Source organism: Corvus moneduloides, chromosome 20 (assembly GCF_009650955.1).
Source record: "Corvus moneduloides isolate bCorMon1 chromosome 20, bCorMon1.pri, whole genome shotgun sequence".
Taxonomy (NCBI): domain Eukaryota; kingdom Metazoa; phylum Chordata; class Aves; order Passeriformes; family Corvidae; genus Corvus; species Corvus moneduloides.
Window position 1 is genome coordinate 7,902,262 of NC_045495.1, and position 27,606 is coordinate 7,929,867.

The window sequence follows — 27,606 nt, forward strand, 5'->3', positions numbered from 1 at the left end:
GCCAGCGGGGCCTTCCCAGCGCAGAGCGAGGCGCTGCGGCCGCTGCCATCTCGGTGCGGCCCACAGCAAGCCTCGCCTGCCTGCTCGCCCCTGGCCAGCCACGCTGCGGGCAGGAGGCCAGGGCTGGTGGTGGCGGCTTCTCCTTCCTGGTGCCCGCACGAGGAGAGGCGTTGAACAGCACCAGCGCTGCGGCGGCCGCCAGTGCCCGCAGGGACAGCGGGGCTGCCTGGCCAGCAGCGAAAACGTGGCGAGAGATTCTCCGACACGGAACCCAGACGAAATCAACCACTCGGCACTGCGGGATGCTGTAAGAGTCTTTGAATTGGTGGAACTTGCTGGCAATCGTACCTAGGAGCAGCAGTTTTTCTTCTAGTCGGAGAAGAGGAGGAAGTGAGAACATGTGAGGGAAAACAACATGGCAGCACCAAGGTCAGGGGGGAAGGAGGTGCTCCAAGTGCTGGAGCTGAGATTCCTCTGCAGGCCGTGGTGAGGACTGTGGTAAAGTAGACTGTCCCCTGCAGCCCATGAGGTCCACAGGGGATGCAGAGATCCACTCGCAGCCTGTGAGAGAAGTACTGATGCTGGAGCGGGCGGATGCCGGAGAAAGCTGTGATCCAGTGGGAGACCCGAATGGAGAGAGAGGGCCATTGCTTCCAAACTAGAGCAGCCTGTCCTTAAAAGACTGCACCCCGTGGACAAGCGACCCACATGGCAGCAGTCTCGGAAAGACTGTCCGTGGGAGGGACTCACATTGCAGCAATATTGGCAGGATTGCTGCTCGTGAGATTGGAGCCATGCTGGAGAAGTTCACGGACAACTGTCTCCTGTGGGAGGGACCCCACGGCACAGCAGAGGAAAAACTCTTCTCCCTGAGCGAACAGAAGATCTCAAGTGACGAACTGACCAAAATCCCCATGCCCTGTCTCCTGGCACCTCGGTGGATAAGAGGGAGGGGCTGGGGGGAAGGTGTTTTAAAGGCTTATTTTACTTCTCATTATCCTCCTCTGACTCTGTTAATAATAAAATTACTTTATACCTTTAAATTTTAACCTGTTTTGCCCTTAGAGTGTTTTCTCCCAGTCTTCATCTCAACTTATGAGCCCTTTGTTAATTTTTTCCCTTCTCCTCTGGCGAGCGAACCATTTTCATGAGTACTTGGCATTTGGCCAGTGTCAAACCACGACACAAGCCACCCAAAAACTAGCCAGGCCCCACCAGTGTGTCTCCCCAGGCAGTGCCTGTCTTGCATGGCTCCCCAGGGCTGGGCAGCCCCAGGCTATGTGGGTCTGTCACCAGCTCCAGGACAAACTTCCCTGGCCCCATGCAGGTACAGAGTCACCCCAGTGGCCCCTTGAATGTGGACTCTCAGGGTGAGCAGCTACCTCTGCAGCCTGGGGAAGGTGAGTGTGTCCTATGAGAGTTGCAGCACCAAAAGTGACAGTCTAAGCACCAAGGTAAGCTGTGCTGCCATGGTCTGCCTGTCGGACCATAGGAGCCCTGCAGCACCCAAGGCACCCGGCCTGTTCAGGAAGCACTGGGCAGGCCCTGGCCACCCCATGGTCCTGTTGGGCTGATCAACACCCCACTTTAGGGTGGGAAACCTTGGGGTCCTTTGGGAAGCTGCCAAGCCAGGTGAGCCCCTGCCCTGGGGCAGTTCCTCCCATCCTGCAGCTGGTCCTGTCCAGTTTGGAGCACATACTAGCTGGCCCTAGGACACCCCAATTGTAGCGATCCTGGCAGGGGTTGTCTGTGCACCCTGGTGCACCCCATATCCGTGGAGACTGAGGGGTCTCTGCCTGCCCACTGCCACCAGCAGCCCCGGGCCCTTATAGGCCAGCTGGGACTGGGGACAAGGTTCTGCACAGCACAGGCAGGGACACTGGCTCACAGGAAGAAGCTGACAGCAGCCAGGGTGACTCCCTCTGCCCCTCCTGCCTGCACAGTGGCTCTCCCTGCCTGTCCCTGCCCTGCAGAATGGAGTCAAGGAGGGTAAAGGTGCTCCTGCTCACTCTGAGGAGGAGGAGGGGTTGCCACTGGGTATGCACCTGCATTCACATCTGCTGGAGCAGGCAGCAGCCTGGGCCCAGCCCAGCCCCTCCGCCAGCTGGTGTACAGCCAAACCTGGGCAGGGAGCTGAGGGTGCCCCCCCATCACTGGCTCTGTGAATGCCAGGCTGGATAAGGAGCAGCCCCCAGTCCAGAAAGGCCAGAACAGCTGGGAGAAGAGGGGTGCTCCCCACCTCCCCGGGAAATCCCCTGAGCTACAACCCCCAGGCAATGGGGTGCAAAAGGGGTACAGACCTGAACTGGGGCAGCCAGGAAGGGGCTGCCAGTGTGCCCCAGCTGGGGCCCCCAGAGCAGGCACTGGGACTGTTGAGGGAAGTCTATTAACAATTAACTCTATTAACTAAGGAGTGGCCAAAGGGGATGCTGCTGAAGGGAGGGGGAGCTGCCCCCCCATCCTTGGGTGCTGCCAGCTGTAGCAGCCCTTACCTGGGAGGACAGAACCACCATCAGCAGGACTGGGGTGCAGAGTTCTGCCCACACAGGTGAGGGCTGCAGCTGTCCCAGGGGCTGTCCCTTCACCCCCATCCCTGCCAGACTAGCCCCTTTTGGGGGGTGGAGGCTGATGGCCACCCCTTACTGCTGGACTCTGCTCCCCCAGCCTGCAGCTCCCTGTTCCTGCCCCTCATGTCCCCAGCCCAGCTGGCACAGTCAAAAGATCTGCCGACAGACAGGTTTAACCCCTTCCTTTCCAAAGAGGAGGCCAGCTACTCCAGGAGGAGGCCCTGATGAGGCACTGAGACCCCGCACTTCCAGGCTGCAGCACCCACCAGCTGAGGGGAGCAGCTCAGCACCCCAAACCTGCAGTTATGGGGACATCAGCCCAGAAGAAGGGGTGGGGAGTGGGGTCTGCACTGAGCTTGCAAAGCCTCAGCACCAGGGCCATCAGGCTTCATCCAGCTTGTCTAAGTTTCCGTGGAGCCTTAGATTTCCTTAGTTTGTCACAGCATCAAATTACCAAGTGGCTGTTAGCTCAGATTTTGGTGCTTCCCTTTAATGTCTGTTGTCAGTGATTCAAGGGTGGGAATAAGCAACACCAAAGAACCCAGAATAATCCCTGGGGTGAAGGCGCAGGGTAGAGCAGTCCAGGCCTGGATGGGTTGGCATGGAGTGATGGCTGAGGCCCCACCAGCAACTCACCCTCAGACAGTTCCTTTTGGTGACACAGAGCGGGCAAAACCTGATGCCCGGGTAAGAGAGTGAATCCATATGGATCCAATAGCGTATCTAATATGGATACAATACATCACTTGCAGGCAGGTGAAATGTGGAGCCACAGAGCGAGGAAGTGAGGGGGAGGGTGTGCTAGAGTATGTGTAAAAATGGTCCCAGTGGGCTTGAGATTAAGGAGGAAGAAATCCCTATTGTGAACATCACACTCCTCCCAGCAAAAGCCTCAGGATGCTCATGGTGACATCCCCAGCTGAAACTGCCACCTCACCTCCCCTCCAAGGGCACGGGCCTGGAGGGGCTGTGGACAGCTGCTACTGCAGTCTGTTACTGAGATCTGTGTTGTAGGGACTGGATACATCCTCAAAGGAGGAAAAGGATTTGGGAGTATAAGCTGTTCCCTGCTATAACCCCTGCCAGTGGCTGCCTTGCCCCAGCTGCAGGAAGGTGGGCTCCTGTTCTCACAGGAACAACCCTCTGTGTGTCAGTATCCCCAAGGATGCATCCTGGTTCCCAAGATGTAATACAGTCAAGGCCACAGGGAATTACTGAGCTGCACCCACTGCTGGTCTTCCAGCCTTGTACAGCTCACAGCCCCTGCCACCTCACACTCCTGTCACCATCAGCCCCTGGCATCTACACAGGCTGTGCTCACCGGGCTAAAGGAAAGCAACATGAAACCCAGTTGCTCCTGGCACCTCTCCATCAGGAAACAACTGGGGAACAAAAAGAATGCAATGACACTGTTGACACAAGGAGAAAAAGAGGCAGAACAGTGGTATGCTGAGAGCTGGTAGGCATTTGGACCAGCTCCAGCCTTTCTACCCAAGCTCCTGAAATCCTTCCCAGAGCAAAGGAGCAGTCAGACCTGACTAAGGCAAAGGTGACACTGGAAAGTTTTAGGGCACCCTCCTCTGACCAGGCAGTAGGTGAGTGCAGAGCATGTTACCAGTGCACAGCCACCCCCGGGTGTCAGGCAAGCACAGAACAGGACCTCCAGCAGTAGCAGGGAAGGCCATGGTGGTCCAGAGAGGCCACCCTGCCCTGCTGACTGCAGGCTGCATGCCCACCCTTCCCAGCAAGGGAGACAGAACCTCCCTCCCCACCCTCTTCTTCACTGGCTGAAGTCAGGATGTGAAACACCTGCCTGTCCCTGTTTTCCAGCAAGAGCAAGGAATATTTACCACCCAGGCCCACCAAAAGAAAAATGTGTCATTTTGTCACCAATTTATGGCTGGATGTCTTTAATCTTCAAGATACATCACGGAGACCTGAAAATGAAGAACCAGTAGCAGGAACTGCCCAAACCACCTGTTTGGGTAGGAGCTAGAGAAATGCTCCCTGGTGCCCACTGCTTCCCACAGACATCACTAGGTTTTCCAGCCTGGGAAGTAATGTTTCCTGCCAAATTCTGCCAAAAAAGCTACCTCTGATCTTTCGAGTGATTTTGTTTACAGAATGAAGATAAGCATGAAAAATGCATCAGCAAGTGCCAGAGCCACAGAGACTTTCCCTCTGTAGCCAGCGAACACAGGGCTCCTGTTTCTCCCATGATGACATTTCAGTGCTGTAGTCCCAGGTAAAGGGATAGACTGGCATCCAGCAAGGATGCTGGAAAGCTCTCTGCCCATGGGCTGAATTTACTCCAAGCATGCAGCAGCCTCTAGCGTGCAGCTGGAAGTGGCACAAGGCTTTTGAGAGCAAGCAGAGAGCAATCCTGCACAACCAGCAGAAACAGTGGTCCCTGCCATGCCACTGCCTCAGGCTCCCACCAGGATCACAGAACTCTGCAGTGGAAAACACAGGGCTTTCACTTTTAACATTCTTGTGCTGCGACAAAACACAACCCAGGGTCTGGGTCACGAGGTAACAAGGGCTGGGCTCCTGCTCACCCCCCTGACAGCAAACCCAGTGATGCACAGTCTTTGGCACTCTCAGGCCACTGCCATGAAGCTTCTCTCCCTCCAGGTAGCAGTGACATAGCACAGGTGAACCGTCACCCAAGGAGAGAGAAAAGTTTCTGAGAAACACAATCTTCAGTTCTTAAAACATTTCAGTATTAAAACAGGCAAATAAACTTGTGCAAATGATGCTCAGATACATGTAAAACACAGGAAATAGTACTCGGTGCTCACAGGTGCATCATGGCCAAAAGCCTCGGAGGCAGGGACTTGTGTAAAGTTTCTGGAAGGCCCTAGACAGGACAGAGGACTTCAGACACCAAAGTGTTTTGCCTCTACCTCCAGGCAATGTCACACACTGATCAGGACATGAGGCACCATGGGCTTGGGTTTCATTTTTCAAGTCTGAATCTAAGACTTCTGTACCCGCCACCCTGAGCAGGGTGATGCAGTTTGGACATCAAAAACTCTCTAGAGATGTATTACCAGCAGGTGTGATAGCACAGAGGTGGCAGGTCTGGATCAGCAGAAACTAGAGCCACATCTGAGCATGAATGAGCATAGCCCTGAACACACACAGCACACACCACCTCTGATAGCCTTTAATCTCAGCTGCGGCTCACAAGAGGCACCTGGGGCTGTGCCAAAAGAGGGGACACATCCCAGTCCAGAGTCCAGGAACCATGTTTACTTGTCAGGCATTGTGTCTGCAAGTGGTATTGCTGAGGGAACACATCAGAACCCGCAAAGCTCCTGCACCACTTCTGCAAGGTCATGCTGGTGGCACAGTACAGCCTAGCCTAGCCTGTGGACCAGAGTGCACAGAGGGTATCCAGAGGTCACATCCTGTGCCAGCCAGGGGCACTCTGTGTCTGAAGGTCATGCTGGCAGAGGGGCCAGCTGGCTATGGAGCCTGCTGGTCATACACCATCCCTGAAGGTCACACCGGCAGAGTGAAATGTCACAGCCTGAGCAGCAGATACAGGGTACTGCCGACAGCGTGTGCAGGGCACACTCCCAGCCCGCTGCCAAGCTCCCTGGTGACACTATGGAGCAGGGTGGGCGCTCCGGGGGCTGCCCAACCCCGCCGCGGCCCCGCTGTCACTTGAGGCCGTAGAGGATGGCAACACTCAGGAAGAAGAGGAGCCCGATCGAGAGATCGGAGAGGGCCCTAAGGCGTCCCTGTGCCGCGGCCTCCTCCCGCCGGAGGCGCAGCTGCTCCCGCCGCGCCCGCAGCAGCTGCTCCCGCTGCAGCTGCTCCCCGTAGTGCGCGCGGTAGAAGGCGTCGAAGTCGAAGGGTGGCGGGACGGGCCCCGGGCGGGCAGCGGGGGCGCGGGGCGGCGGCGAGGCAGCGGCGGGAGGGCGGCCCGAGGGCCGGGGTGCGTCGCGCAGCTCCTCGGCGCTCAGGAGCCCGCGGTCGTACTTGCGGCGCAGAGCGGCGCTGCCCAGCACCCGGTAAGCCTCGCTGACGGCGGCGAAGCGCGCGGCCGCGGCCGCACTGCCGGCGTTGCGGTCGGGGTGGTACCGGAACGACTGCTCGTAGTACGCCGTCTTGATCTGCGCCGCCGTCGCCGTGGACGGGACACCCAGCACCTCGTAGAGATCGCGGCGCGGCCGCGGAGCTCCAGCACCGCCCGTCTGCGCGGCCCGGGACGGTGGCGGGGCGCAGCCGGGCCGCGGAGCCGCGGGGAGGAGCCGCCGCAGCCGCCCGAGTGCCGCCAGCTCCATCGGGGCCTCAGCGCCCGCCCGGCGCCATGCCGTACGCCGCGGCGCGGAGCAGCGACGCCGGGCAGCAGCGGGAGCTGCGGCGCAGACAAGGAACGTCTGCAGATACGTGGCTGACTGGGCGGCGACCTCAGGCGGCGGCGCGGTCGCCAAGCAGTGACGTTCGGAAGCCGCGTGAGGTGGGGGCGTCAGGATGGCGGGCAGCGGCCGCCGGCCCGAGCACCGCGGGCCTCCCGAGCTGGTGAGCGGGGCGATGGAGGGGAACCAGGCTCCTCTGGGGCGGCCCCTCCTTGAGGTCCTGGGGCTCACCACCCCCGCTGCTCTCTCGTTACAGTTCTACGATGAGGCTGAGGCGCGGAAGTACACACAGAAGTACGGCGGGACCAGCGCTGCGGAACTGCAGGGCCGAGCGCGGCCTGTAGTGGGACGGGGAGGGGTCTCGTCATGGGGCCGGCATTGGGGGGACCCACCGGGGATGGGGGCGGTCTGTCCTGGATCCTAGTGGGAGTAGCGAGGGCCCTGCCGCGAGGCCTGGGCGGTCCGGCCCCGACATGTGGCAGCGGCGGGGAGTGGAGTGGAGAGGGTTAGATGCTGCCGTGAGGCGGTGTGGGTTCAAATCTAGCACTGTGGGGGTGTCCGCCCATCGCCCACGCTCTGCCTGTGCCTCAGCTCCCGGGTGGTGGAGATCCAGTCGCAGATGTCGGAGCGCGCTGTGGAGTTGCTGGGGCTGCCCGAGGACCGTCCGTGCCTCCTCCTGGACGTGGGGTGAGCGGGGCTTTGCCCGGTTCCATGGCACATGGAGCATCTGGGGCTGGAGGGATGCACAGGGCAAGGGGGTAGCCAGGTCCCACAGCGCCAGTGTCTCTTGTGGGCTGAAGAAGAGGGACAGGCTGCTGTAACGTTGGTTGTGTCTGGCCAGCAGCAGCCTCAGACCAGCCCCATAATCCCAGCGCTTTCCCCCTTCCTCCTTCTAGCTGCGGCTCAGGGCTGAGCGGGGATTACATCTCTGAGGAGGGTCACTACTGGATTGGCATGGACATCAGCCCTGCCATGCTGGGTGAGCACAACCTCCCCTGAGACCTCCACATCGCCTCAGAGACCCCAAAGGTGGGAGTTGGTTGCCTGAGATGTGTTCTGTTCTGTGCAGATGTGGCTGTGGAGAGGGAGGTGGAAGGAGACCTTCTCCTTGCAGATGTGGGTCATGGCATTCCCTTCAGGCCTGGCACATTTGATGGGTGTATCAGGTGAGTCTGTGCATTTAACTGAGCTTTCCTGATTCCTCACAGAACTGCACAGTACACATGGTGCACATCTGGTAAATCACAGGTGAGAAGGAACTGGCCGTGTCAGCCACTCTTTGCTCTGTGCAACTTGGCTCCATCACTTCAAGCCAAACCTCCAGAATTGTGGATGGTAGAAACAGCTTGTGACGGCTGTTTCCCAAGGGATGTTTGTCCTTTTGTGCTGGTGAGCTAGGAATTTTGTTGAAGAAAATATAATGAAATTGGGAATATTGTCAGGATGGCTGAGATCTGCACCAAGGAGGAGACCAGAGTATGTGGCATTGCTTAGAAAGGTCAGTCCCTGGATCAAGGATTTGATGGTTGGTTTTGGGATGAAGGGGACAGAAGGATTTTCCTGCTTAGAGAACAGCTGGGAAGAAGCAGGGACTGCCCATTGCTGAGCCAAAAGCTGTGTTTTAGATTGCTCATTGGGAATACCTGCTTGGCCAGGCAAGGGACACAGCTGAGCTCTTGAATTCTTGCCAGGAACTGTAGTGATTGGACTAGGAATGGGTTCAAGCTGAAAGGGGGAAAATTTAGGTGAGATACACAGAATAAATTCTTCCCTGTGAGGGTGGTGAGACCCTGGCACAGGTTGCCCAGCGCAGCTGCAGCTGCCTCATTCCTGGAAGTGTCCAAGGCTAGGCTGGACAGGGCTTGGAGCAAACTGGTCTAGTGGGAGGTGTTCCTGCCCATGGCAGGGGGTGGAACAAGCTGAGCTTTAAGGTCCCTTCCAACCCAAACCATTCTGTCATTCTATGATTTGAGCACTTCGACTAAAGGGAATGCCTGGTGATGCTTTTGTCCTTTAACTTATGCACCTCGTTGAGTTTTGGCATAGTGCATCTCCAGAGGAGTTTGTGTAACTGTAAAACAGAAGGCAAAGCTACACAGAGGAAATGAAATAATTTCTCTGAGGCCCAGCACATGCTTAGTACTGGAATTCAGCTCAAAGGGAGGTGGCAAGCTCTGTGAAGGAACCAATGACTCAAGTGTCCTGGGGGTCTTATTTTCCTTCTCAGTATTTCCGCAGTGCAGTGGCTCTGTAATGCTGACAAGAAATCACACAGCCCCCCAAAACGCCTCTACAGATTCTTCTCCACTCTTTACACTGCTCTGGTAAGTGCCACCCTCTACCAGCCAGGCCTCTGCTGCTCTTATGTCTTTGCTCGTGCTTTTTAGCAAGATACTTCAAGTTTTAAGTTTTAAGTAAATGCTGCTCTGAAGCAGAACTGGCAGGAGCACCCACTTGCCTACCTTCTTGCCTGGTGCTGCTTTTCATCAAGGTTGGACTTGATGGGTCTTGGTGGTCTTTTCCAAACTTAACAGTTCCGTGATTCTGTGATCCCTGGTGTTCCCCCTGTGCCTCGCTGGCTCTGTGGGCTGAGCAGCTCTCCTGGGAGCCTTGTCCTGGAGGTTTTGGGGAGGAGGGAGCTCGTCTGGGGCTGGGATGGGGTGACCAGAGAGGTTACCTGCACTGAGACAAGGTGTCACCAGGTTTATTCCCTGCAGGCCCGAGGATCCCGAGCTGTGCTGCAGTTGTACCCCGAGAACGCGGAGCAGGTACAGCCCATCAATCAGTCAGGAAGGGGTACAGAAAGAGAAATCATATGCTGTTTGGGGCTCTGAATGCATCGTGTTCTTCCACATCAAGTCTCTGTCCTGATTGCCAGTTGTAAAGCTCTTTAAAAGCCAAATGAAATAACCTGTAAGGAGGATACCCGGTGCAATTTCTGTTGTTTCATAGATTGTCTTGGGCTGAGCCTTAAAATTAAAGTGGCAGGACACAGTGTGAATCAGGGTTTGAAGACTGGCTGTAGTCATCAGCACTGTACTGTAACTCAGGGCTGGAAAATCCAGCCCAGTATCCCTCTCCTAGAGAATCTGCTGTGCCAGCTAACCCAGGCTAGACTGAGGCGCAGGGAATTGGTGTCTGGATGGTACTGCAGAATCAGGAAATAGGTGCAGAGCTTAGCAGGAGGAGGACCAGTCCATCTTGGGAATGCCCAGTCAGCTGTGGTCCTCCCAGAGGTCTCTTGGGCTTTCCTGGGGGATGAGTGCTAATTAACTTTTGCACCTGCTGCTTTTCCCAGCTGGAGCTCATCACAGCCCAAGCCATGAGAGCTGGATTTACAGGGGGAATGGTGGTTGATTACCCCAACAGCGCCAAAGCCAAGAAGTGAGTGCTGGATCTCTGTGTGTGTTTGGGGTGAGGCCTGGGTTTAGCAGTGATTTTTTCTTTTTTTTCCCCTGAGCTGTTCTCTCTCCCATTATACAGTCCTGGAGAGAGGTTACAGCTTAGATCTGACTCTGCTATAGACCATCTCAGTCTTGCCTGGGGACTGAGACTCACATGCTGAGTCCCAGGTTCATGCTCCTTATTCTTGTTCTTTCAGGTTCTTCCTCTGTCTCTTTGTTGGGACATCAGGCACGTTACCAAAGGTGAGAACCTCCATGAGGCAGCAGAGCTGCTGTCCTGGCTGCTGGGTGATATGGAAGAGCTGTGAGCATTGTGAGAGCCAAACAGCTCTGTGAGTGCAGATGTGACTTTATTTACACATTTTCTGCCAGTCACCAAGCCCTGCTCTCATAGAATCACAGACTGGTTTGGGTTGGAAGAGACCTTAAAGCTCAGCTTGTTCCACCCCCCGGCATGGGCAGGGACACCTTCCACCTACACCAGGTTGCTCTAAGCCCTGTCTAACCTGGCCTTGAAAACTTCGAGGAATGGGGCAGCTGCAGCTTCTCTGGGCAACCTGTGCCAGGGCCTCACCACCCTCCCAGGGAAGAATTTCTTCCAGTATCCAATCTAACCCTGCCCTTTTTAAAGCCATTCCTCTGGCATCTACTTTTTTCGCCATGATTTCTGGAAGACCAGTTTGTTCCTGCTCTGGTCCTTCCCCTTGCAGATCCCTGCATTCCTCTTAGTTTTGATGGGCTGACTAATAGCTGTGCCTGGTCCAGAGGAGAAGACAACTTCCCAATTTTGCTTTCCAGGGCCTTGGTACCGAGTGTGCCAATGAAGAGCCGCACCAGGCAAAGTTCACCAATGAGAGGTATCACATGGGGGTGAGGCTGCAGGTTCTCCCCAACAAGGAGGGGGGGCTTTGAGGGCTGGGTTTTACTGGGGACCACAGTGCTGCTGTGGGAGAAGCAATGGGAGGGGAAGGACAGGGAGGACTCTTAGCAGCCCAGAAGAGAACTGCTTTATCTTCCCAAGGGCCTGGACACAGGGAACAAGACTATCCCAGGGCTCTTCCATGGGGTTGTAGGTGCTTACCCTAGGGCTGCACCTGAGCAGTCAATCAGGTGTGCTTTCTGTCCAGCACTGGGCTCTCCAGCTGGGGCCAGCAGTGTGGGAATGTTTTCAGGGCTCATGATAGAGGCATGGAGGCAGGCTGCTGTGCCTGAGTCCTGGCCTTCCCTTTTTCCTCCTGTCCAGGTCTTTGCTCAGCTCTGCTTAGCTGTGGCCTGGGGGGTTTCTACTGCTGGCCAGGTCTCTTCCCATGGCAGTGGTGCAGGCAGGAGCCCCTCTTGCAGCCAGTGGGAGAGACAGAGAACAAAAACCAGAGGAAAGTTGTCGTGGCTGCTAGGAGCTTGTGGCTGCCATGTTTTCCTGCCTCTTACATTGCTGTTCTCTGCTTAGTCTAAGGGGTATCTGGTCTTGGAGGGCAGTAGCAGAGCTGGGAACTTTTTAGGAAGCCTGACTTTGTCTGCCTTGTTTGAAGTAGAGCAGACAAGGGGAAGGTGGTTGAGCATGAGCCTATAATCCCCTGAATTCCCAGAGTGCAGCATGCTGCTGGTGTGACACGGGGTATGGCATGGGGGTGTGCTGGACTGCTGCAGTTCATAGGTCAGGATCCCTCAGCTCCAAGCCAGGGCTGGAATCAACCTCCTCCAGTGTGTCTGGAGTTTGGCCACATGTCCCAGTGCTAGCTGAGCCTCTTGTCTAGGGGTGGTGGGAGGGAAACTTGCTACTTTTGTGACCCAGTTCTGGGTGACAATCCTCCAGGGCAGAGAGATGTGTCCCCACACCTAAGTTCCTCTCCAGCTGCTGTCCACTTTCCCCATAGGACACGATTCAGAAATGTCAAGGGCAAGTCTGTAAAGAAAAGCCGGGACTGGATCCTGGAGAAGAAGGAGCGTAGAAGACGCCAGGGCAAGTGAGTCCTGCCTCAGAGGCTGGTCTGGCCTGCTGTCACCTGCCACAAACCTGCTCCCTTCCCCTCCCAGCATGACCTGCAGGTGGTGCTGAGCTGTTCCCTGCTTTTCCCCCAGGGAGGTGCGAGCAGATACAAAATACACGGGTCGGAAGCGCCGTCCTCACTTCTGAATTGCTCTGGACACTGCTGGCATGGAAGGTGGCATGTGAGTGCCTCCAGCGAGCCCTCCTGTGGATGGCACCCCATGCCTGGGCACTTGCTGGGACTGGTCATTGTGGCTCTTGAAGGTGCAAACTGGCTCAGGTGCTGCCAAACAGCAAAGCTTCCGGTCCTGTTTCCCTGGTGAAGGTGCAGACAGTGCTCTGGCCGCTTGGGTGTCTGCAGTGCCATCCCTTGCCTTACCTTCCCGAGTGCAGTGAGCCAGCTGAGCTCCAGGTAAGCCAGGACATGATACCCAGTTCCTCACTAAAGAGTCAAAGAGTTGGAAGTGTTTGCTCATCTCCTGCGTCCTGCCCTTGGCACTGGGAGTACTGAGGGGGGAATATGGTACCTCATTCCCTGCCAGCTTCCCCTCTGCCTGCAGAGGATCCACACTATCAAAGTGGATCCATGAGGACAAAGTTGCTCCTGGTACAAGTGTTATTCCAGTAACCATTTGCTCCTGTCGGTGCTTGGTGCCAAGCCTACCGTTTGCTTTAGGGCTTCCAGGGTGCTGGGGCTGACTGGATCAGCCCTACCTCCCTTCCCTTGAAGCAAGGAGAGGTGCCACCCAGAGCTTTACAGTTACAAATGTTTATTCTACATAAAAATTCCACAAAATGGGAAGCTGTTTTGCACCCAAAGCCTTGGGAGAAGAAAGGGATGGTAGCAGGGAGGGAAAGAGGGAAGGAGGAGAGAGGCAACATACAGTGTTATCCAGCCCAGTGAGACAGAGCAAGCCAGGGTCAAGATCCACATAGAAAACAAGGACACTTAGCTCACAGTACAGCAACAGTAGAACTCCACGGGGGGCTCGGAAAGCCTTCAAGTACATTAATTACAAAAAAACCCAATCCCCAGTTCAAGTGCAAGCTGTGCGTGCCCCACACTGCTCATGGAATACTGCATCAACAGGCTCCCGTCACGGGGAGGGTGGGTGGCACTTGGAACAGAGGTGGTGGAACCCAAAGGACAAGCAGGTGTAGGTTGGGGGCTGGAAAGAAAAGGTGAAACGTCTTCCCAAAGCACAACCACACTTGGTGATTTGGTCTGTACATGCAATGACAGGTAGGTAAAAAGGAACTCAGTGGGGCTTCCCGTAGTGCAGGGGTAATTATTGCACCAAAACACCCTCCCCTCACAGCGAGGACAGTGTGAGCCTGCCTGTGGGACAGCAGTGGTAGCCTGCTCCTCATCTCCCTTGATTCTTGACCCCAGCACCACTGCTGCCCACAGGATCCCAGCAAAGTGCCAGTGGTCCTGACTAGCCCCATCCGACTCCTGCTGCTGTGGGGGCTGCTGGCAGTGGTGGTGCCAACAAGGAGCAAGAGCCAAGAATCCCCCTAAGTGCTGTTCCTGGTCTTGTGCCTTGACAGGGACGCCACAGCCCTGATGTCAGGTGAGCTTGTGCCACTAAAGCTGCTGCTTGGAAGAAAAAAAAGTCACCTTGTGCTAGCAGTGGGCATGGCTGCAGGGCAGGAGCCCGGGAGGAGGGTTTTCCTGCCTTCCCAGTGTTATTGCTTCCTGGAGGGGCCCTGGGGCTCTTGCTGGCCTGGCAGAGTGAGCATGGACAGCAGTGGCAGGGAGCTGCTGACAGGAGCATGGTCACTCCCTTTTCCTGCAGCCAGATGTCCCTCTGGAGCAGAAACCTTGCCTGCATGGTCCTGGTGCCCCAAGCCCTTCAGTGCACATAGGCTGCAGTGCTGGAACTCACATCGGTTGGTGTGGGACTGTGAAAGAAGGGGGCTTTGGTTGTTCCCATGGCCGCACCCTGAGGTGCTTGGACTGGGCAGTGCAGGGAACCAGGCTGGACCCTCTTCCCAAGGGCAGCTGCATGCAACAAGGGGCTGTCTGGGGGAAACCTCGGCAGAGAAGGATCTGTGTCAGGGCTGCTGCTGGGCAGGGCTGGCCCTGGGGGAGGCAGCACTCTGTGGCTGCAGCCATTGTCTTTCCCCTGCACCCAGGGGCACCACACACAGCCAAGTGCCCTGAATCACAGCACCATGCCAGCTTGTGGAGCAGCCCTGCCCTGGTGCTGGTGGGAGCTGGGAGGTGATGCTGCCTGAGACTGGAATACTGGCTGCCATCAAGTGTCCCTTTTCTACTACCAGCACCTGGGCTGACAGCCAGCCCCTGTCCCAGTGTGGCAGCGAGCCTGGCCTACCTTGGGACTCCTCTGTGCTGCTTTGGCATGTGCACAGGCCAGCTAGAGCCCTGGGGTCTCCAGAGGAAGGTGGGGGCAGAGCCTTGTCCCCAGCCCAAGGGAAACAGGCAGTGACAGCACTGAACCCCCCTGAGCTGCCAGTGGGCTTGGACCCCACGGCAGCTGCATCCATGTCACAGGCATAGCAGAGGACACAGGGCACCCAGGTTGTCCCACGGCACCCCACTGAGAGCAGGTGCCTCACTGGATGGCTGGGCAGAAGAGCCCTGTACCAGCAGCAGCAGCAGCAGGGTGCCAGGACGTGGAAGAGGCAGTCAGGCAGTGGCCTGTTCAGGACCGGGTTGGATACAGGAGGAAGGTTTCTACTCCTTGTTTGCAGGGGGCTGGATGCAGCAAGGGCTGCTTCTGGGACCACAACAGGAGAAAGCCCAACTGCCTCCAGCCCCCAGCCACGAGTATGGAAAAGCAAGTCTGGAGCAGCCCTGCTTGCAGGTGAGTGCTGCCAGGGGCTGTGGGCATCAGCAACAGCCCCAAACCGCGGTGGGCAACAGGAGCCAGGACCACCATGTGCCAGGGCTGAGAGCACAGTGATGAGGCTGTGTTGCAGGGTGAGCAGCCAGTGAAATTCGCTGGCCTTAAGACTACCCATGCCATCCTGCCCTGTCAGGCCAGCATCCAGGAGCAGCACTGGCCCCCACATGCCATATTCCTGTCCCCAGGCAACTGTGATGGCCCCAAGCAGCAGCTCCTTATTCCACACTGCTCCATCAGGCACCCACCACCTGCAGTGGCATGTCCAGCCCTTGACACCCTACTGGGGTGAGGGCTCATGTAGGGAGGGGGCAGCCCTGCCACCGGAAGAATGGCAGGGATGGAGCCCCAGAGCCAGACACAGTCACTGGCCAGGCAGGGCTGGGCAGAGCACACCCCTGGGGAAGGGCCCCGAAGAGAAGCAGCCCAAGGGAAGGTGTTTGCAAGCATAGATGCAGCTGACAGACATGAGAGTTCAAGGTGATGGGCAAGCTGGGGAAGTTGACTGGGCATCATACTCCCAAGGACCCCTAACACCCATCATCGGTCCCTCCTCCTTCTCAGCTGTCACTAACAGACTGCCCATCACAGGAGGAGCAGCAGTGCCCAAGGGCATTTCTGTTCCCCACCTGGTCCCAGCCAGCCACCCAGCCTGGAGCAGTGATGAGAGCTTGGGTTCCCCCCCAGGGTCCCCCTTGCGCCCATCACCTGTCCCCCACCTGCGCCCCAGGGCCGGAGCTCCCTCCACACAGACGCACCGCACCGCACACACAGCGTCACAAACAACCATGCATTAGAAACTGAAATGCTGCTGGGAGGCTCCGGGGCTGCGTGGGTTGCTCCGGTGTGGCTGCAGCCCCATGGCACGCGCGGCTCCATCCATCGCACACAAACAGTCCTGTGGGGTGAGTCTAGCCGAAAATGCCGCCGAAGGTGGAGGCGATGACGATGCCCAGGATCACACAGCAGATTATGATCATGATCTTCTTCTGCTCAGGTGTCCCAGCAGCAGTAGGGAGAGAGGGGAGGGAGCATGGTGAGTGTTGGGGAAGGATGGACCCAGGAGCTTGGAACGGCAGTCTGTCCTGTTCCCCTTTGCCCGTGGTGGGCTCTGAGCAGCACCTTGGAAGCCAGAAGGGCTCTGGCAGTCCTGGGCAGGGATGGGCACCCCTGCTCCTGCTTCAGCCCTGGGTTGGCAGAGCTGAGCTGGTGGCCCTCAGGTCCCCAGGCTGATACGGGACCAGATGTTGGAAGCAGGACAGGCACCTGGCACTGTGCTCAGGGTCTGAGCTGGCCCATGATCTTTCCCTACCTTTTTTTGCAAGGGACGTGGCTCTCACAGCTTGCCTGGTCCGGGGGTCCACTTTGTCCCTTTTCCTCCCCCCAAGCAGCACCCCTGCCCTATGGCTCATTGTCAGCTTTCACACAGTCTGTGCTGGGAGCTCTGCCTCAGCTGTGCAACCCTCAGGTTGTGGCCTGCTCCCAGTGGTGTGGGGTAATGTGGTCCCCGGGCACCTGCAAAGTTGTGCCAGGCTGCCTGGAGCAGGCAGAGTGCCAGCCGGGCCCTGCCCCTGGGATGGAGGTGTCAGCAGTGCAGGCAGGGCAGATGGGCCCCAGCCAGAGCCGTGACTCACCCGTCTGGCTTTGCTCTGGTACTTCACCGCTTTTTTGGTGTCGGACACAGCCCGCTCCACATAGTCCACCGAGTGCTCCACGTTGTACTCAATGCGGTCAATCATTTCTCCCTGCAGAAGGAGGAAACAGCCCACGCGCCCGCACGCGTGCACATGTGAGCTCCTTCCTGCTCCGCTGCTCTCTGGCTCCGAGTGGATGCTGCCCTGCCCAGCAGCCCTGCATGGAGAAAAGCACTATCACAGCTGCCTGTGGGCACTGGGTGTTTCCTGGGGTGCCCTGGCGTGCAAACTCTGGACTGCATGCCCCATCTCAGAGGATCTCTGTGAACATCCCAGCAGGGAGACAAGCAAGGGTGAGAGACAAGGGAGTCTCCAGCCTGGTCCTGGCACTGACCTGTCCAATATCTCAGGTGACATCAAAGCCACAACTGGATCTACACCAGCACCACACCACGTGTTGCTGAAACCAAAGGCATGGCAGGGAGCAAGGACAGCACCAGTAGCACCACGTGGGATGCTCACGAAACCATGCACATGCAGGGACCAGGGACCACTGCTCCGATCCACACAAGCGCCACACTGAAGGCAGGAGGGTCCAGAGAAAGGCCAGCTGAGATTGCAGGGCCCTGCAGGGACCTCTGCCCCTGCTGCAGGGGAAGGTTGTGAGTGGGGGCTCCTGTGGGTGTGGGGACATGGGTTGGGGTGAGCTCCTCCAGCCTTGTTCACCTCCTTTGGCCCCATCCTGACCAAGTAGGGAAACAACCAAGTCCTGCAGCAGCTGGACAGGGTTGGCAGGAATGGGAGGTTTGAAGCCCTGTGTCCTCCTGCATGGCATGGAGGGAATTGGGGCCACAGAGCCATGGGCTGATAGCTAGCAACTCTGCAATGCCCATTTCTCAACCTAATGCTGGAGAGCACAGGGAGGACAAACCTTGAGGCCCAGGGGTGCTGAGCACTGAGCCCCACCCGCTGCTCCCTGTCCTGCGTAAAACTGCTGCTGCTTCTCCCTGCCTGTGCCATGCCTGGAGCAGAGCAGAGCTGCCAGCACTGCTGCCTGCCCAGCACCCCTTTGTTCCCAGCAGCTCTGAGCTTCTCACCCACAGGACAAGGGTGCTGGCACCATCCAGCCCTTATAGTGGGGCAGGGAATCATGAATTCCCGGCATGTGTCCCCCATGGCAGACAGGACAGGCCACCAACGCCACTGTGCCCCAGTGACCCTTGCCGTCCTGCCAGCGGCCATCCCAGCGCCACACGAGCGGCAGCCATGCAGGAGCAGCCATGCAAAGCAGAGCATGCAGCACCACGGGTCTCAGCCAGTGGGCCTTTACCTGCCACCGATGTCTCCTCAGGCCATGGCAGCATGGCGGGCAAGAAGGGGGGTGAGCAAAGACACAAGAGCACGTGCCTAGCTGAAGGGACTGGTGCTGTGGGCTGGCAGCACAGCCGAGGGGGCACCCCGAGCTCACCCACCTGGGCCTGGTGCTCCAGGAAAGATGAAGAAATCTCCCCCTGCATGGCAGGCACCCACTGCCCTCCTTCTGAGCCCCTCACTGAACCTCCCACCCCACACACACAGCACGCCAGCTCTGGGGTGCCAGGCAGGTGGTTCCAGCCCTGGGGAGCCCAGTTCAGCCCCACTAGGAGCCATGCTGGTCCTAGATGTGGTTTTTCCTCTCAGCACCCACCCAGGCAGGGGAGCACTGCTCTCCAGCTTCCCCACCCACCACAGGGAGCCCCATTTCCCTCCAACCCCTTCAGGTGAGCCCCTGGGCTGCACCATTACCCCACCTGGCTCTCCACCAGCATGGCCATGTCCATGAACATGTCGTGCAGCTCTCGGATGCTGTTCTCCAGTTTGATGATCTCGCTGTGCCGTGTCTCAATCTCATTCAGTGCCTGCTTGGTGATGTTTGAATCCATGATGATCTGCAAAGAAAATAAGGCCACTGAGCACCCTGCTCAGCCCCAGCTCTGACACTGGAATTGGGGGCACTAAGAGAGGGATGAGCAAGAGCTACAGAGCCCTTCCAACCACCCCAAGGCAGCTAGTTTGCAGCAGGATGCTGGGATGCAGACTGCTCCAACAGCATCCTCGGGCCAGACCTGAGCCCCTAGGCCCCCCTGCTGCATGGGCTGTGTTCATTACTGGCGTACTGAGGCCACTGTGGCAGCCCATCCCCTGGGCTGAGGGGGCTGGCTCAGCTGCAGCTTGTGCCAGTGCTTACCCCAGAGGAGAAGATGGCTGGGTTGCCGCTCTCCAGCATGTCCTCCAGCTCCTCACTGGTGGTGGTCCTGCCAGCTGCAACAACACAACAAGAGGTTAGCCAGGAGCCCCCTGTCCCCATCATGGGTCCCACAGCCCCACCACAGGGCTCTGCTGGCTTCATGGTATTTTTCCCATGAGTGGAACAGAGCAAAGCTTTCAGCCCCAAGAGCATACAGGGCAGTTTGAGGGTCTGCCCTCCCACAGCCTGGCTCTGACACCTCTCATTTTAAGGGCATCAAGCTGCCAGCTTGGCCCAGCTCACACAGGAACATCCATCTGTCCCTCCTGGGCAAACTGACTGCTCGTGCAGGGCAGGGAGCAGTGCTAAGGGACCAGAAGCCACCAGCATCCATGGTGGCTGTGAAAGAGGAGGGATGGGCAACAAGCCACAAGCAGGCATGTTCTTGTCAAACCCTGTCCCAGCCAGTTCAACACCTTGAGGGCACTGGGCTCAGCTGGACTGCCCAAGTTTTAGCCCTGCTGCTGTGTGACAGAAGCCAGGCTCTGTCCTTCCCCCTGTGGCAAAACCTCTGGGGACCTCCAGCCCCATGGCTCCTCTGGAAGCAATTCACCCACAGCACGTGGTTCTTTTCCTTCCCTTACCCACTGCATACAGTGGAGAGAGATGCTGATCACTCCATGGGTGACACTGATCCCTGCATTAACTGCAGTGTATTCTTTGGGCTAGCAGCCATGTGGGACATGTGGAATTACAGCCAAATAGATGGAGATGCTGGGCAGGGCACTGGGGCTGCCCCGTGGGATGGGGAGGGTGAGCAGGTCACCTGAGACAGGGCAAGTGACACCCGCTAGTGCAAACGGGGCAGTCAGGCAGGAACAGCTAATGAAGTGACTCCACCTAGCTTGATGAAACCAAAACCTGCAGGGCAGGGCTGGGGTCTGTAGATACTCCCCTGTGACATGCTGCCTGCACCCAGTGGTACTGAAAGGGACCTCCAGGATGAATGCAGGGCACCTTAGAGTAGGGGAATGGAGCAGAGCGGATCACAGCTCCCAGACCCATGGGCAGAGGTTGGAGTTCTGTGTGAGGCTGGTCTAGACAACTATGACCTAGTAGTGACCCTGAAGCCCTGAGAAGCTGCTGTTTTGAGTCACAAAACCAGCTTGAGCCCTGTCTGTGCCCCGTGAGAGTTCACAGATGCATGTGAGGCCTGAGCTTTGCCATCTGCGTGCTCACGGACCTCAGGATCAATCACCCTCCCCACCTTCCCCAGCTCTGGGAAGAGGCCACAGCCCTTTTCCAGACACTGTTACATGTTTTAGGGTGACAGAGCATCACTCCCACCAAGGATGACCCATGACACCCCCTTGCCACCTTTCTTGCCTGTTGGTTCCTCGCTCTGGGCTGACACTGCCCTGCTCCCAGGAAGGGAGAACAAGGGACCAAGCAGCACAAATTTACAAACCCTCCTGTTGATGTGCCCAGCTCTCATCAGTCACTGGCCCAGTGATAAGGAGGAGTATGCCAGGTGCTGTCCATGGAGAACTACTTGCTCTGCCAAATGCCAGCCCTCAAGGCAGTCCTGAAGGGCAAGCAGTGTGATCAGCTCCAGGAGATGCCATGTCTCTCATGGGCAGAGGTGGGGTGGGATGCAGGATACATGTTCCCATCCTATCCTTCTTGTTGCCTCATTCCCCTGATGCAGAGCACAGGGCTGGTAAAAGCTGCATCGAGGGGAAGGATGAGAGCAAAGGCATCAAATGCAATGCTGGCCTGGCCAAGGGCCATGACTGCTCAAGAACTTGCTTTAATGCTGAGCCAAAGCTTGGGACTTGGAGGCTGCACCTCGCCCCTGCCATCCAGCACAGTAGCTGCCAAAGGCCACTGCCTCCTAACCAGGCTTCCTGCTTTTGCTTGCTGGTCTGTCATTAGCTCCTCCAAAGTAGTAAAATCAGCTCAAAGTGTCCTGGGTACCTGCCTGATCTATTGCTCACATGACCACAGGGCTGTGGCACAGCCACAAATGGGAGGGAAAGGATGGAGCCACTGCAGAAGGAGAAGAGCCTGGGGGAACACTCCTGCCCCAAAATTTGGTGAAACATTGGAAAATCCTGAGAATTGGACCTGTGCCTCCCCAGAGAGCTCCAGAGTGCATCTGCCTCTTACTTGGCATCTCTAGCAATTAAAGTTTCTTGGGGGGAAGCAGCTCTGCCAACGAGACAAGAAGCCCAGAGCATGGAGGGAGCTGGAGAAGCAACGTCAGGTGGCAGGGAGAGAACAATGAGAGACAGTGCCCAGGTCACACTGCTGCAGGGGCCATCAGAAACTCTGGGACAGGTGGACATGAAGACACTGAGACTTCCCACCTCAAGGCACAGTCCTTGGCCCTGTAATGCCCAGCTGGAAAGAGTGACCATCCCCATGGACCAGCTTCCAGGGGATGCAGCAGGAGCAACCCTGTTAGGGTGTGGGGGAAGCTCCCAGGGAAGCCTCTGGTGCCATAGCTGTCCCACAGCCCAGCTGACACTGGATGCCAGTTTGCCCAATTCTGCATGCGGATGGTCTATAAATAGGGAAGGTACCTCAGGGCTGAAGGAGTCCAACATGCCATGACCAAATTCAGGGCTCAGCTGGGCTCTTCAGGCTGGCAGCATCCCTTGGGCTGGCAGCATCCCTCCTCCCAGCAGCAGGGCTGCACAAACACCAGCAGAGCCACAGCTGGGGGCTCACTCCAGACATGCTGAGGACAAGGCACCTTTCCAAGGCTGGGATCCTCTGCCTGGAGCTGGCTTTTAAGGTCTTAATAGACACAAATCCATACAACTCATTAAGAGATGGATAAAGCTGTCCTGTCTGCCTGCGTGTGAGGTAACAGGGTATGATTGACTGGCCCACCTGGCTGTCACCCAGCTCAGACAGGCCTGGCACTGCCCATGCTGGTATCAGGATGAGAAGGATTCAGCTACAAAACCCTGCCCAGCACATCCCAAAGTGCCACCCATCTCCTTGACCCTCAGCATCTGCACTCAAGATAAATCCCATGGTCATTCCTGAGATGAAAGTGCCACAGGAATCCTAAATAAACTCTGAGGTGGCCCAGATGAGCTGCCAAGGCCAGAACAGCCCCCAGACTCTCTTGGCTCAGGGTGGGATGCACCCACAGCTCATTGTTCTGCACACCAGTTCACCTGGTCTGGCACAGCAGGGCCTGATGAAATCTCTAGTGCCCTCAGATACAGGAGATGCTTTATTTTTGTCTCCTCAGTTTTGCAATAACAAAATTGTCCCTAAAAACAAGCAGCATCTCTGCAGCACCTCCATGGCTTCAGTTGCACACCCACCATGGAGAGCAGCTCCTCCAAGCTCCAAATCCAATTTCTCTGGGAGCAAAACCTAATTAGATTTAAGATATAATTTCTCCTAATGGACAAAATGGAGAGGAAAAAAGCAAGGGAGTGACACCTCTCACCTCAGGCAGTGTGGAGGGGGACATGGCTCCTGGCAGCAGATGTGGAGCACGGCTGGGGTGGGGGTACAGCCCAGCCACTGTCCTGGTGTCACCAACTTGAGGACATGGCCATCCTGCCATCCCTCCATGACATCTGGAGTGTTTAGGAGCAGAGAAGTGAGTAAAGGTGGGGTGAGGGCACTGGTTAAGGGAGAGGAGAGGGAGAGGAGAGGGAGAGGAGAGGGAGAGGAGAGGGAGAGGAGAGGGAGAGGAGAGGAGAGGAGAGGAGAGGGAGAGGGAGAGGGAGAGGGAGAGGGAGAGGGAGAGGGAGAGGGAGAGGGAGAGGAGAGATGCTCCGGGGTGGGCAGCATGATGCTGATGGTCACCGAGGCACAACCTCTGGCACACACAGACAGCAGTGCCTACACAAGGAGAAGGGAACAGAACCACACAGGGCTGTGTGGAGCCCCAGGGGGTGCCTACAGCCCCGGGGCAGTGACTCTACATCATCACCTCTGTCGCAGAGCCAGATGTGGTGAGGATGGAGAAACTTGCTGGGGAGCCTGCCCAGAGCAGCTGAGAAGCTCCTGCTCTCATACTTTAAAACCCGAGTGATTTACTGGCTTTGCTGTCAGAGCTCCCAGCACTTTCTATCTTTGGATTCCTCAGCTGAAAATGAGAGCTGTGGAATTCTGTGCAGTCTCCACATCCCATCTGTTCCAAAGAGCCTGCGCAGGTGCCCCTGGGGCAGCTGGGGCTGAAGGTGCTGGCTGGGACACCCTAGACCAAGTAGAGCCCCTGCCCAGGCAGCACTCCTGGTAAAACCTCCATAAGCTGTTCCTTTTGATGAGTCTTTTTGCTGGGAGATATTTATTTTCCACCATCCTGATGGGAGAATCCAGCTTTGGCAAAGGGCTGTGCAGAGGACTATGTCCCTCTCCAGCACAGCCCCATCCCACCTCTGCACCTCCTCCACACCTACATCCTGAAGGGAACAAGGGTCCCTTGCTGTCAGGAACTGGGACACCTCCCCTACACATCGGGGGCTTCATGGGGACTCCTGAGCAGCCCTTTCCCTACACCCATCAGGCTCTGTCAGGCACTGACAACCTGGCAGGATGGACAGAGCAGACACAAGAATAACAGTGTATCTTCAGAATTTAAGCAGAGTAGCAGAACCCTCCAAAATCCAGCAGGAGAACAAGAGGAAGATTTCTTTCAGGTCTGCATCCAGTCAAGGACATGGCTTAGTCCTTCCAAATCTCCTCTCTCAGAGGGAGGCACATGGATACCTCAAATTCCTGTTCACGTGACAAGCCACTCCTCAGCAGTCAACTGCAGGGTGATGTTGGCTGAGGAATGAGTCAGGCAGCTGGGGCAGTGACACATCCTGCTTTACAGCAAACTGGCAAGCTCTGGTTGAGCCTCATGTCAGTCAGCCTTCCCGTCCAGCCTTCCCGTCCAGACGTCAGAAAGACAAATCTGAACAAAGATTAAGGCTTGCACAGCTCTGTCTCCTTCCAGCCCTCCACAGAAATTCCCATACCCCACAGCACCCAGATTCCCAGAGCCATGAAGCACATTCCCACAGGTGACCACCAAGGACATCAGTCTGACTCACAGATCTCCTCTCATCATTCACAGTGAGGTGTTGGAGGAAAGAAAACCATCCATTTGGTTGTTAGGGAAAAAAAAAGGACTAAGTTCAGATCCTTCCATTCTGAGCACAAACCCCACAACATGTCTGACAGTGAGATCATTTGCAAAAATCTCTTTTAATCTCTGCATGCCCTGACTTCCCCCTTGCTTATTCCCCTAATTACATGGTTCTTCTTTGCTGGGAGATAACCCCATTGCTCTAAACTATCCAGGTATCACTGATTGCCCAGAAGAACCATAAGGAGAGTGTTTTTCTAGACAGGCAGGACCGAACTTCTCCTAAGTGATGGGCTCTGGGTGACTCAGAGATCTTAGTGCCACAGTAGTGTCACCTGGGTGAGGTGTCACCAGCCTCAGAGGTGTCACCTGGGGTCCACCCTTGGCCAGACAACATAATGGCTGCTAAGAGCCATCAGGTCCTGGGCCCACAAAGGTGCCTGGGGCCACTGAGGCTCCTGCTCTTCCTGTGCAAGGGAGACCATCAGGAGCAGGGAGTGCTCCAATCTCAAGAATTCCCTTCTCTCTTTTCTCTGTTTAGCTTAGTTCATCCATGAAGAAGAGCACCCTGAGGAAGGACAAATACACACAGGAATCAGGAATTCCCATGAGCTTCTTTGAATTAAAAATTAGCTGCAAACACAGAAGAAATTCCTCTCCTTCTGATGCCTGCTCTTTCTCTGCAGCGTTTTGGGATGTACTTTGCTGGGCGTACTTTGTCACTGAAACTCAAGGTACCACCCCATGCCCATCTCCCACAGAAGCTGTGTTCCAGCCACTCCCATAGGCTCTTGTGCATCCCAGGTTTGCCCAGCTGTGGGAGTGGCTCTGATCCATTGGGAGCCAGTGCAGGATGTGGCCCCATGGCACACACACCCCAGCTGTGTTCCCACTCCAGGTTTACTCACTGATCTCCAGCTGCCTCTGGATCCTGCCCTTGCAGCGCTCCCGGTAGTCAGTCTGCGTGGCATTGTACTCGGACATCACCTCCACGAACTTGCGGGACAGTGTGGAGTGCTAAGAGGGAAGAGAAGGAGAGAGGGAGCTGAGGGTCCCATGGGAGGGAAGGCTCAGCCCTGAGCACCTCCAGCCACCCCAAAAGCACTTCCAGCCCAAATGCTGCTCCAGTGAGTGTGACAGAGCACAAGGCGGGCAGGTGGCAGCAGGTGACACGTCCCCAGGGGAGTGGACCAGAGGCATTGTCTTGGGGTGACTTTGTGATGTGTATCCCCTATCGCTGCCCCATGCCCAGAAATTAATTTTGTGCCTTTCTGTGCCTTTAAACTGAGCCTGAGAGGGGGAAGAGACAAAACCAAGGGAACTTTCTAAGCAGTTTGTTTTCATGTTTCCAAGGACACAGAGATAGAGGCAGCTCTGTGTTCAGCTGTGGCGGCAGAGCGAGAGTGGGGAAAGCACCCTGCTTGCTTTCAGCCAGTTTTTCAGCTCCTTTTTTTTCTCCAGGGAGAGACAGAGAGTTGAACTTTTGTTTTCCTGGGACTTTGTTTTTTCTTTTTTTTTTCTCTGCTGGGCTATTTCAACACCAGAATACATCGGGAGGAATTTCCACTGAGGCCTTGGCCCTGGACGGGGGCCCACCACCCCTTCCCAGCTCCAAGGAGGGGGAGAGAGATCTACAGAAGGACTCTGAAATTTTCCCAGGTTTCTCTCAGCAGAGCGAGAGGTTTCATTATTTAGCATCATTATCCTTTTCCTGTGTGTTTGTTAAAGAAATAGTTTTCATCTCTTTCACTTTCCTTGGAGGAAAATTTTTTTTTTTCCCCAACCTGGTAGGGGAGGGCTGGTTGTAACCTGCTTTCTATCAGAGGATATATTTCTAAATTTGGCCAAACCGGCACAGGTATCCCTCATCCAGCCCTACCTAAGCACAGCCTCCAGCCCCAAGAAGACACTCTGGGAGGCTGGCAGCACCCTACTTGCACTACTTCTGCCCAGAAAGCCTGGAGGCAAGGCCACAGCAGTGCCCTGGGTTGTGTCCTGCCCTTCCTGTGCCGTGCTGCCGGGACATGCCAGACCCCACACGGGCACAGGAAGGACCCGCGGGGATCATTCTGCAATGCTGGGGGCAACTGTACCCAGCCCTGCTCAAAGGCAAAATCACAGAATCACTAAGGTTGGAAAAGACCTCAAAGATTATCAACTCCATCCTGTGACCGATCCCCACCTTATCAACCAGACCAGAGAACTGAATGCCACATCCAGTTGTTCCTTCAACATCTCCAGCAATGGGGACTCTACCACCTCCCTGGGCTGCCTGTTCCAATGCCTGACCACCCTTTCAGTGGAGAAATTAGTCCTGATACCCAACCTGAAACCCCACTGGCACAATTTCAGGCTGTTTCCTCTTGTCCTGTCCCTTGTTCCCTGGGAGCTGAGCCCAACCCCCACCTGGCTGCCCCCTCCTGTCAGGGAGTTGTTGAGAGCGAGAAGGTCCCCCTGAGCCTCCTTTGCTCCAGACAGAGCTCCCCCAGCTTGCTCAGCTGCTTCTCATCATCCTTGTGCTCCAGACCCGTCCCCAGCTCCGTTCCTGTCTCTGGACAGTCTCTGCACAGCGAGGGAACAGGGAATGTCAGATGTGCCTGGTGCCACCAGCACTCAGATGTGTTGGTGCAGGTGTCTGTACACCTGGAGGAGCCCCAGACAGCACAGCCTTACCTCCAGGAGACGACACTGGTGACATCTCCAGGGTACGCCTGCACTGGTTCTACAGCTATTCTAAGCCAGCAACAGCAGAATATTTATGGAGAGCTTCAGCTCATCTTCTCCCTCCTCCACCACAAAGCTTACATGAACGCCCCTGGCAGCTCCAGCTCCATCCTCTGCTTGAGAGGTGCTGGCCCAGAGCAAGGTCACAACAGCTCCCAAGCATCTCAGCTCAAAATCCAGCAATGACGTGACGTGCCATCCAAGCGACGCTTCTGCTGTTCCAAAATTGTTTTTCCTAAAATCCACTTCATTCTCATTCAGCTGAAAACTATCAACATATGTTGATCTACAGCCAAATATAGCCCGGGTGTTGAGTGACACCCTTCCTGCTCACTAGCACACCATGCGACACGTCTTTTGCTTAAGAAGTTATTTAACTCAGTGTTTATTTTCTCAGATTGTTATTTTATGTTCCCATGGGCATCCCACATGTCTACAAAATTCATTTGATTTTTGGAGGAACATGGAGTTTTGCGCAAAATCGGCTGGAAAAAAGCATTTTAAATGGCTTTCAGACATTAAATAAACCTACCTGAATATTCACAGCAAATAAAAAGCGTGTCAAACTGTACCTTGTGTTTGAAAGAAACTCATTAAACAGAAAATTTTAACTCAAGTTAGGAAAAGGATTTGTTTCACTCAGGTCTAGCAACTCTTCACTCCCCAAACATGGGCAAAGCAGCCCAAACCGGATTTCCAAAGAACTGATAAAAGCT

General features: G+C 56.1%; 3 protein-coding genes and 1 non-coding gene across 6 annotated transcripts in view; 2 read left to right on the forward strand and 2 right to left on the reverse strand.

Annotated features, from left to right (window-relative positions):
• Positions 1 to 4,445: 4,445 nt before the first annotated feature.
• Positions 4,446 to 6,956, reverse strand: DNAJC30 (DnaJ heat shock protein family (Hsp40) member C30). The gene has a single exon (XM_032129513.1). The coding sequence runs from the start codon at positions 6,860 to 6,862 to the stop codon at positions 6,236 to 6,238; it is 627 nt and encodes a 208-aa protein (XP_031985404.1). The 5' UTR covers positions 6,863 to 6,956; the 3' UTR covers positions 4,446 to 6,235.
• A 33-nt stretch (positions 6,957 to 6,989) lies between these two features.
• Positions 6,990 to 25,076, forward strand: BUD23 (BUD23 rRNA methyltransferase and ribosome maturation factor). 3 transcript variants are annotated; one of them, XR_004243923.1, is made up of 13 exons: positions 6,990 to 7,100; positions 7,194 to 7,231; positions 7,529 to 7,624; positions 7,834 to 7,916; positions 8,007 to 8,103; positions 9,165 to 9,261; positions 9,655 to 9,705; positions 10,236 to 10,321; positions 10,539 to 10,584; positions 11,140 to 11,198; positions 12,216 to 12,305; positions 12,421 to 12,740; positions 24,708 to 25,076. XR_004243923.1 is itself a non-coding variant. In XM_032129509.1 (13 exons), exons 1-12 carry the CDS (start codon positions 7,053 to 7,055, stop codon positions 12,473 to 12,475), a joined length of 846 nt encoding a protein of 281 aa, XP_031985400.1. In that variant the 5' UTR covers positions 6,990 to 7,052; the 3' UTR covers positions 12,476 to 12,510; positions 12,654 to 12,788. The 3 variants fall into 3 exon arrangements, 2 of the variants coding, with proteins under 2 accessions (XP_031985400.1, XP_031985399.1); XM_032129509.1 differs by lacking the exon at positions 24,708 to 25,076 and having other exon boundaries at positions 12,421 to 12,510; positions 12,654 to 12,788; XM_032129508.1 differs by lacking the exon at positions 24,708 to 25,076 and having other exon boundaries at positions 12,421 to 12,788.
• Positions 11,638 to 11,773, forward strand: LOC116454176. The gene has a single exon (XR_004244031.1).
• Positions 13,082 to 27,606, reverse strand: part of STX1A (syntaxin 1A) — a 75,664-nt gene continuing 61,139 nt past the window's right edge. The window contains exons 6-10 of the mRNA XM_032129506.1: positions 25,075 to 25,183; positions 19,060 to 19,133; positions 18,623 to 18,760; positions 16,833 to 16,943; positions 13,082 to 16,187 (exon numbers count right to left, since the gene is read on the reverse strand). Coding sequence (XP_031985397.1) covers positions 16,110 to 16,187; positions 16,833 to 16,943; positions 18,623 to 18,760; positions 19,060 to 19,133; positions 25,075 to 25,183 — 510 coding nt within the window. The 3' untranslated portion in view covers positions 13,082 to 16,109. The remainder of the gene's footprint in view (positions 16,188 to 16,832; positions 16,944 to 18,622; positions 18,761 to 19,059; positions 19,134 to 25,074; positions 25,184 to 27,606) is intronic.